Genomic DNA, 9,693 nt, shown 5'->3' with positions numbered 1-9,693 from the left:
CAATTAGAAATCTTTTCAGCTCTTTCTTTCCATTTACCCAATGCCAGTAGGGAAGCTTACAAAGGAATTGTCTCCCAAAATAAAATAAAACATATTCAGAACTTATTTTTTGATGGAATGCCTAGGAAATCTTATGTTGACCCTCAAAGCGTTGAAGTTCAGTTCATCTTTCAATCCAGTACGTGCTACTGACATCCATTTTCCCATTCAACAGACATTGTTAGAGGATTAAATTCCGCATCCAGAAATTGTTAAAATTCTTAATTGTAATTACTCAGTTCACAAGACAAGCTCCCAAAATAAATTTTAATCCAGTTTGTAAGAAAATAAAGTAGGCCACCAAATAGTAGTCCCTGATACAATGGTTGTTTTGAAAGAAACTTCTGCATCGATGATTTGCATTTGAGTTCTGAAAGTGATTGAAGTAGAAGCTTGTAAACATTCAAATCATATCACACAATGTTATTCTCTTAAGCATCTCTTAAATAATGCACATAATTCTGGTCGACAAAATAAATTTTGAAACCGAAACAGAGCAGATCTTCTGTCCTAAACATCCCTCTCAAGAAAAATGTACTTGGCCTGGAACTACTTACAAGGGACTCTTATGGGACTAATGTCATCAAATACCATTCACACAAATAAAAGATGCAATAAGAAAAAAAAGGAGATTTTATTGAGGCAGATCTTCCATCATCATCAAAGTTCCATGCAGTAATTTAATTCCAGCAACAGGGTACGCAGTCGAACAAATCAGCATTACTAGAAAACATAATATATTACAAGACAGCGGCAAAGCATCAGTTCATTCATAAGATTAGAGAGATCCTTACAAGACAGCGGCAAAGCATCAGTTCCTTAATAAGATTAGAGATATCCGCACGCCGTCATTGGTACAAAGAAAAGAGTAGGGACCCAAAAGCACATAACAACAGATGCCATCATCAATAAGATGATCCAACTTCAGCCCATGCCCCTTTTCTCTTCACATCCCTTTACAATCTTTGTGCAAAATTCAGAATGAAATAAAAATGAAAACATCAAGTCAGAACTTAAATCCAACCCCGACCCAGTCATGTATCAAAGCTGCCTTCAGCTCATCAAGCAGTTTAGTAGCAGGAGGATGCAAGGCAACGGCACCACACTGAGGGCTTGAGTACTTGCTAAACACCACTTTCAGTTCGGTCTCTGCTGCTTTGGAATGAAAGCTCACTAGATGCTGTGCACAATCCCTGTGTCCAAACATGGAAATTGGTTTAGCAACCAAGCTCAATACTTTAGATACAATAACGGGATAAACTGAAGTCAAGGTCGTGGATACTAACAGCAACTGCAGCTCCGAGAAGCCTGTGTGATGCTTGAGTGTTTCGGTCCAGAAGGGAGTCTTCTTGAGTGTGCACCGTGCCGCATAGACAGCAGAAGCAGCGATCAAGGATGGGCAGTACATGATCATTGAGTAATGCATCAAACCCAGCTCAGCAAAGAAGAAGGCCAGGTGCTCCATCTGCAAGTATAAACAAAAGAATAAAAGATTATTGAACTGAAACTGCCACTTCTAAAGACCACACAAGTCAAAGCATCTATCGTTCTCACCTCTTTATCAGCCATGGCTGCTTTCAGAAAGCGCACGAGGAACATGTAGGGCGTGGGAACAGTTAAGTTCCATTCAAGTTTGTTCAGAATTTCTTTCTCCTTGCTCAATATCTGCTCTCTGCTATATGTGCTGTCCAATATACATATGAAGTTGCTGACCTGCTCTAAACCACAACCCAGTTTCCAGTACTCAGTAATCGTAATAATACTAATAAAAAGAACATTTTTATCTATAGAACATTGTAATTAGTACCTCTGCAGCCCGTATATCCTCATACTTGCAGGCAATCAGCATGGCACTCACACCCACAAGAGGCAACTCCCTCCTCCGGACTGTTTCCATGGAAAGATACCGATCAAATATGTAAAATGTGAGATAGAGGATCTCAGGCATCAACCCAAACTTATGGTGTACCTCAATCAGCCATTCAGCCAGAATAGCTCTTTTCTCTTCATTGATCTCAACTTGGGACTCCATGTAGTCATTCGGTCGGTGAGAATTCTGAATTAGTAAAAGGAACAAGCACTCGTCAGTTAAGATAGGTAAAATAAATGGATGCAATGGATATTTAAATAGAGGAAATATATAACACCTCTGCAAGTTTGTAAAACTTGTAGATATCTTCAACATAATCCACGACAGCTAACTGATCATGGGCATCCAAAGCATCAATATCGTGAACGTGATCTTTTGGTTCAGTTATGTCAGGGCTCATTTCGGTAATTTCCTCAGGCTCGACGGCACTGCCCTTTCCCACTGCTACATCAACCGCTACAACCACTGGATTCTGAAAATCACAAAGGTGGAATTCAAATTCAGTCCATAACTAGATATTGTGATACAAGAAAATGGGCTCATTGAGGTGAAAACTTGATAAAGACCACCATTTATACCTTATGAGCAGTGGCTATAGTAGCTAATTTTGCATTCGCCGGAAGGTGAGCACCAGAACTTCTCGAAATACAAGAATGTATTGGATGTTTTAGACCACTTAAAGCAATTCTTTTAAAGTAATTTAAAGAACGTAGAGCTGCAGTCCACCTGGTCACAGGGCGAGAGATCTGAGGCTGTGGTTTCCTGTAACCAAGGCAAAGGAGTTATTTTTTTTTTTTTTTTTTTAAAAGTCACAAATTTTTTGTAGCTTCTGAGCAATTGTAACTGAAACATCCTTACCCCTCAACACCACGGACCATTACAGGATTTCCAATGTCTCCTAGTGCTCGACGGTTCTTTCCGTCTCCTCCAGCTGCTGCTTTCTGTTTGACAGTGGGAATAGGGCCATCACCTAATGACACAGGATATAAATCAGAAGAATTAACGTAGAGGAGAAGACAAACAAAAGTCCTAAAGAAGGGAAGAAAGAAACAATGGAACAAAGGCCAAAACTTGGTAATTCATTATTGAACCTTTTGCTTTTACGGCACGTAGAAGAGCAAGAACCCTAACATTGGAAGGCAGAAGAATTGGGAAAGACAAAGTCGGTAAAAGCTTCAGAAATCCCCAACCCTTGAGAAGAAACAAAGGCACATGGAAAGATTTTACCACCAAATTTAACGTAAGGAACCCCAAATCAGACACCGCATGAAGAAAGAAAGGCCAAAGAACCAATAAAAGGTAAGTGGAAAGGGGGAAGAGAAAGAAAAGAAAAGATTTTTCCACATAGGAACCAATGAGAAACCCTAAAAACAGCATCAAGATAGATATGGTTCGAGAGGGTCGGGTGCAAGGGGGAAAAGAAAGCAAGGAAAAGATCTTTCCACCAAGAAACGCAGGAAATCCCGAAGAAACGCCATCAAGAAAAGGGCTTTCTCTCACAAAACCGTTCAAGAAACCAATTTAAGAGATAAAAAGAGAAATGAATTAAAGGAGGTGGGTTTCGAATTCTCGCCCACCTCTCTGATGCTGAGGAACTACGACATAATGCATCAATGCCATGGTTTGCTCTCCTCCTCCTCTTTCTTGGCTCGACAGAACCGAAGAGAAGAACGAATGGAGGCGAGCGCTCGGCGACTCCACGTCGCTGCTCAGATTCACCACAGCAGGCAAGATCCCGTCTCCAAAGCTGCAACAAAGAGAAAAAGAAGAAGGACAAGAGAGGAAGCCCTTGCTATGCGCCCTCCCGAGCTTCTCTCTGGTTTCCCTCCGTGGCTCTTCTGAAAGTTTTGCGAAACAAGAATTAAGGGGAAAGGGAAGAAAAAGAAGTCGGCACGTCGGGAATGGCTGGGAGCGTTCGGTCGGGCGATTGCTTTAATATTCGTGCCGTGTGTGAGGTCCTCCGTCGAGTGCTTCGGACCAAACCTGGGCTTCCGATCCGACCAAACGGATGATTCGGTTAATTGGTCCAAAATGACGTTGGGTCAGGGACAAGCCGAGCAATAAGCCCAAACAATAAGCGGTGTCCGTTAAAACTAAAAAAATTAAAAGTGAAATAATATATAAATAAATAATAAAATTAAAAAAATATAATACAAAAATAAAATTGATAACTCGCCATATTCTAGCCTCCGAGTTGAGAAGTCATTTCTGTATCTTTTATGCATAAGAATGATTGATCTTCTTTTGCGACATCAACCCTTCAATCACACACCATATAGATCTCCAAGCATCATAAATTCATATCATCCGTTGTGTTGGTGCAAAATTCCGCCGACGTTGGAGAAGCTGGAGTCGAGATTACTGCGGCCACCATCGGATGGAGCAAGAGAAGTCTAAACCGGAGTTGGGAGTGCTCCGGCAAGAGAAGTCAGTATTCTACTTCAATAGAAATGGAGCACTCAAATGAGATTTTGGCAAAGTTTCGAGATAGAGTTTTGAGCTTAGAGAAGAACGTATCTGGGGGTCTCTTTTTATAGACGGAGAGCGTAACTGATCGGACAGAGTCCAGTTCTTGTAGAAGTCCGGTTGAAGTCCGACTGCAATAGAAGTTCGGAAGAAATTCGCTTACAGTAGAAGCTCGGATGAAGGCCGCTTACAGTAGAAACTTGGATGAAGGCCGGTTGTCGTGGAGGTTCGGACGAAGGCCGATCGTCGTGGAAGCTCGGATGAAGGCCGGTTGCTGTAGAAGTTTGGAGTAGACTGCTTGCAATAGAAATTCGTCTGGGATCCGGCTCTTGTAGGAGCCCGGGCAAAATTAGCCCGAATGAAATCTGGAAGGCGGTCGACCACCGTGGAAACTTGGATGGAGTCTGGTTACCGCAGAAGTCCTGTTGTTGGGGAAGCTCGGACGTCGACGAAGCCCGGAAGGAGTTCGGAGTAAAGTCGATCGTGGCTGGGAGAAGTTTGGAAGAGATTCGAAGAGTAATCGATCACTGTAGAGAATCGGCTGAAAGTGAAGCTCAAAGAGTGTTTGGAGCAGCCCGGTAGATGAATGGAGGAGCTCATTATTGGAGGAGTCCAGATGGCATGATAGGAGTTCGTCTGTTAGAGGAATCTGGGAGACACTATGGAAGGCCGACCGCTGGAGGAGTCCGAATGGTATTATGGAAGCTCGGATGGTCGGAGAAGCTCAGAAAGACGCCACACAAAGTCTGAGAGGGTCGGCCTCTTATGAACTTCGGCTGGGGTTATTTTATACCCAACACCAATCCTCCTACTTCCGAGTTCGAGTTTCGAATGAAGGAAGTACAGAGAAATTTTCACAACCGAAGTTGCCTTCTTCGATTTTCGTACTCGATTGTATCCAGATATTTTGGCATTTGGCGCGCTAGTGTTGGAGTCTTTTCAAATCAAGGGGATCCGAAAAGATTTTTTTGAAATTCCCGCTGGAGAGTTGCTCTAGGTACGATGCAATAATGGTTCTGTCAGTGGCCAGCCATTTTTAGCCATCTGCTATGGTGAGTGGGATACGTGGTGGTTGTAGATCGGCCAGAGGAGATCCATAATTATTATTGCGTTGGACCCTGTTGCCTATTTAAACCCGCTCCCCTCCTCCAGGGGTTTCATTTTGCCTGAGAGTTCTGTTGGTGCCTTTCTTCTTCCCCGAGAGTTCTGTTCTCCTCCAATACCCCTCTCAGCCTTAGGCGTTCTTCGAGTCGTCCCCATCTCTGTATCTCTGCATCTTTCAGACCAGCCTAGGTTAGCTCCAAAACTCCTTTTTTTCTGCGGCTCTGTTTCTAAACTGTGCCGATCTTCTTTCGTTGCAGATATGGATGCGGACGCGGCTCGGATGTTAGCCAAGAGTCTCAAGGCCCACAAGAGGAAAGGAGTTGCAACATCTGGGTCGGTGAAGAAGGCGAGGGTAGAGGAGACAGATCCGATCGTGCTTTGCCTTGATCGCCCAGAGCCCGCGCTTGTGGTACATCTTCGACTGTGAGTACTTTCTGATCCCACGGAAGGGGGAAGCAGAAGGAGAACTGGGAGAAGAAGTTAGGTGCTTAAAGCAATCCTCGATGATGGCTGGGACCGTGAGTTCGAAGTCTGATGAAGCCGAGCTCCCTTAGAGCTTCTTTGCCTTTTATTCGATGTATTCCTTTCCTTTCTTGTCGCTTTTCTTTTTTGGCCCTCAAAGGCTTTGTATTGTACACTTCACTTAATGAAATGAAAAGAAAATTTGCAATTACCTTGTCCATTCTTGCATTAAGTTGTCGTTTACCGGACTTCTTTTATCTTTTGTCTTGTTCGATGTCGACGTTGTTTGGAGGTTCTTGGTCGTCGCCGTGTTGATTCGCCCTTAGGGACTGGAGATTTTCGACAACGATTTTCTTCCTCATTGAGACAAGGTCCCTTGAGTCTTTAATGTAATTTGATTTTCCCTTATCACTGGTGGGGCTCGCCGCTTTCCCCCTTTTTTTTTTCTCTCCTCTTTTTTTTTGGTGTTTGAGTGAGGGTTTTCCCTGTGCCCTTGACGGGGTTGTAGGGATGTAGAGGAGCCGTTGAGGAGGCTTTTCTCTTCATCCGGTCTTGAACAACCAGGTCTTCGTTTATGTCAGGACGAGGTTCTCCTCCTGTTTTTGACATAGTCAATTTCAGCTCATGCTAGGATGAGGTTTTCCTCCTGTTCCTAACAGGGCTGTGGGGGCACGTAAGGGCCGTTGCAAGGGCCTCTCCCCCTATCTGATCTCTAAATAATCGGGCCTTCAACTTTGCTCATGTTAGGATGAGGTTCTCCTCCTGTTCCTAACATGGCTGTGGGAGCACATAAGGGCCGTTACATGGGCTTCTCTCCCCATCTGATCTTTAAATAATCGGACTTTCGACTTTGCTCATGTTAGGACGAGGTTCTCCTCTTGTTCCTAACATTGTTGTGGGGGCACATAAGGGCAGTTGCAAGGGCCTCTCCCCTATCCAATCTTTAAATAATCGGACCTTCGACTTTGCTCATGTTAGGATGAGGTTCTCCTCCTGTTCCTAACAAGGCTGTGGGGGCGCATAAGGACCATTGTAAGGGCCTCTCCCCCCATCCGGTCTTTAAATAATCAGACCTTCGACTTTGCTCATATTAGGACGAGGTTCTCCTCCTATTCCTAACATGGCTGTGGGGGCACATAAGGGTCGTTGTAAGGGCCTCTCTCCCCATCCAGTCTTTAAATAACCGGACCTTCGACTTTGCTCATGTTAGGACGAGGTTCTCCTCCTGTTCCTAACATGGCTGTGGGGGCACATAAGGGCCGTTGTAAGGGCATCTCCCCCCATCCGGTCTTTAAATAATCAGGCCTTCAACTTTGCTCATGTTAGGATGAGGTTCTCCTCCTGTTCCTAACACGCCTAGTTTCGATTGTCGGAAGGAGCTACTCCCTGTCGTTATGAGCTCATGCCAAAAGAAAAGATATGCGAATATGAAAGAAACTTTTATTTAAGGCAAAGTTATTGGTAATAGATTCGTAGATTTTTCAAATTTCATGATCGCGGAAGGTCTGTTCCTCCGAGCTCTTTCAAATAGTATGTTCCGGGCCGAACCACCTCTCTGACTTCATATGGGCCTTCCCAGTTAGGGGCGAGTTTTTCTTGATTCTGAGGTTGTGAGACAGTAGCTCGTCGAAGTACTAAGTCCCCCACTTTGAAGGCCTTGCTCTTGACCTGGGAGTTGTAGTAGCGGGCCACTTTCTGCTTGTAGGCGGCCATCCGAACTTGAGCTGTCTCCCGCTTTTCTTCTAATAAGTCGAGGTTGGCTTTGAGATCCTGCGAGTTGCGCTGCTCGTCGAATGCCACAACTCGTGCCGACGGGAGTTTGAGTTCGATCGGGATCACGGCTTCTGTTCCGAAGGCTAAGGCAAAGGGGGACTCCCCTGTGGACAGTCTCTGAGTAGTTCGGTATGTCCATAACACATGATAAAGCTCATCTGCCCAACTTCTCTTTGCCTTTTCAAGTCTCACCTTGATTCCTTGCAACAGAGTCCTATTAGTCATCTCGGCCTCGTCGTTTGCCTGCGGATGGACTACCGAAGTGAAGTTATGGGAGATGTTTAGGTTCTCACAAAATTTAGTGAACCTTGCTCCAGCAAATTGTCGCCCATTATCAGTAATGAGAATTCTGGATAAGCTGAAGCTACAGACAATTGACTTCCAAATGAAGTTCTGCATTTTAGCTTCTGTGATTTTTGCCAAAGGTTTAGCTTCGACCCACTTGGTGAAGTAGTCAATGGCCACCAGGAGGAACTTTCACTGCCCGGATGCCATGGGAAAAGGTTCGAGAATATCCATCCCCCATTGTGCAAACGGCCATGGGGCACTCAAGGGTGTAAGTTCGGAGGTGGGTTGTCTTTGGATATTTGCATACCTCTGACATCGATCGCACCTTTTGACATACTCGACGGAGTCATGGTACATGGTAGGCCAGTAATAGCCTTGTCAGAGTAGTTTGTGAGATAAAGATCTAGCCCCCAGGCGCTTCCACAGACTCCCTCATGTACCTCCCACAGGGCGAAATCAGCTTCAGAAGGCCGGAGACATTTCAGGAGGGGCAAAGAGTATGACCTCTTGTACAGGTTTCCTTCATAAAGAATATATCGGGAGGTTTGGTTCCTAAGCTTCCAAGCTTCTCTTGCATCAGGAGAAAGAACCCCGTCCTTGAGGTATGCAACCAGTAGGTCAATCCAGCTGGATTCATGGTCGATCTCCATCACAAGCTGTGGTTCTTCCATACTTGGGCACTTCAGAACTTCGAAGAAGACTTTCTTAGGCAGTTCAGTCAGAGCCAGTGTAGCCAACTTGGAGAGAAGGTCGGCCCTGATATTTTTTGCTCTTGAGATCTGCCTGATGTCAAAGCTGCCAAAGGTAGGGACGATCTCCTTTACCTTTTTGAAATATTTGACCATACTGTCCTCCCGAGCTTCATAATTTTCACTAACCTGTCCCACCACCAATTGAGAGTCACTATAGACTTGGAGCCGATCTACTTCTAACTCTTTGACGATCCTCAGTCCTGTAATCAGAGCTTCATATTCTGCTCCATTATTTATCGCAGGAAATTCGAAGCGCAGCGCATACTCCATGATAATTCCGTCTGGATTGACCAAGATCAGGCCCGCACTTGCGCCTGACATGTTGGAGGAATCGTCCACATAGAGGGCCCAGAAACCATCAGGGAGATCTGTTCTTTCTTCAGAGGGGTTCGGTTGGAGCCTTGGGTTGGCAGCTTCATCTTGTCCATGTTCGGTCTCTTTCAGAATAGTGCATTTCACTATAAAGTCTGCTAATATCTGGGCTTTGATCGTTGACCGAGGTTGATAGTTGATATCGAATTTTGTAAGCTTAACTGCCCATTTCGCTATCCTTCTGGAAGCATCCGCTCGGTGCAGAATCGCCTAGATCGGCTGGTCAGTGAGCAGTGTTATGGTATGCCCTTGAAAGTAAGGTCGGAGCCTTCGAGCTGCAATCAACAAGGCATAAGTTAGTTTCTCTAACTTAGTGTATCTGGTTTCGACGTCCCTCAATACTCGGCTTATATAGTAGATCAGTCGTTGAATTTTTGCTTCTTCCTTAATCAGGACAGCTGCGAGAGCCACCGGGGAGATCGCCAGGTACAGAAACAACTCCTCTCCAGGTTCGGGCTTTGCCAATAGCGGAGATGAGCTGAGGTAGTTCTTCAGTTCCTTGAATGCTTGCTGACATTCAGTGGTCCAATAGAAGTTCTTCGGCTGCTTGAGAGTCTGAAAGAAAGG

At 44.8% G+C, this 9,693-nt stretch overlaps 1 protein-coding gene across 2 annotated transcripts; it reads right to left on the bottom strand.

The window, feature by feature from the left end:
- Positions 1–777: 777 nt before the first annotated feature.
- On the bottom strand, positions 778–3,830 carry LOC140853806 (G2/mitotic-specific cyclin S13-7-like). 2 transcript variants are annotated; one of them, XM_073248801.1, is made up of 9 exons: positions 3,487–3,829; positions 2,768–2,879; positions 2,636–2,671; positions 2,488–2,545; positions 2,187–2,381; positions 1,847–2,095; positions 1,594–1,752; positions 1,326–1,504; positions 778–1,232 (listed from the first exon to the last, which is right to left on the bottom strand). In XM_073248801.1, exons 1-9 carry the CDS (start codon positions 3,527–3,529, stop codon positions 1,046–1,048), a joined length of 1,218 nt encoding a protein of 405 aa, XP_073104902.1. In that variant the 5' UTR covers positions 3,530–3,829; the 3' UTR covers positions 778–1,045. The 2 variants fall into 2 exon arrangements, with proteins under 2 accessions (XP_073104902.1, XP_073104901.1); XM_073248800.1 differs by having other exon boundaries at positions 2,488–2,671; positions 3,487–3,830.
- Positions 3,831–9,693: the final 5,863 nt, after the last annotated feature.

Source organism: Elaeis guineensis, chromosome 14, assembly GCF_000442705.2.
Source record: "Elaeis guineensis isolate ETL-2024a chromosome 14, EG11, whole genome shotgun sequence".
In the NCBI taxonomy this organism is placed as follows: Eukaryota; Viridiplantae; Streptophyta; class Magnoliopsida; order Arecales; family Arecaceae; genus Elaeis; species Elaeis guineensis.
This window is presented reverse-complemented; position numbering and strand designations above follow the sequence as displayed.

Bases quoted from the DNA above. Each gene is read 5' to 3' on its own strand.
- LOC140853806 (XM_073248800.1), bottom strand. From the start codon at position 3,529: ATGGCATTGATGCATTATGTCGTAGTTCCTCAGCATCAGAGAG. The intron at 2,382-2,487 runs GTATAAATGGTG...TGTGATTTTCAG, and splicing joins CTATAGCCACTGCTCATAAG to AATCCAGTGGTTGTAGCGGT. The intron at 1,505-1,593 runs GTGAGAACGATA...TTATACTTGCAG, and splicing joins CAGCCATGGCTGATAAAGAG to ATGGAGCACCTGGCCTTCTT.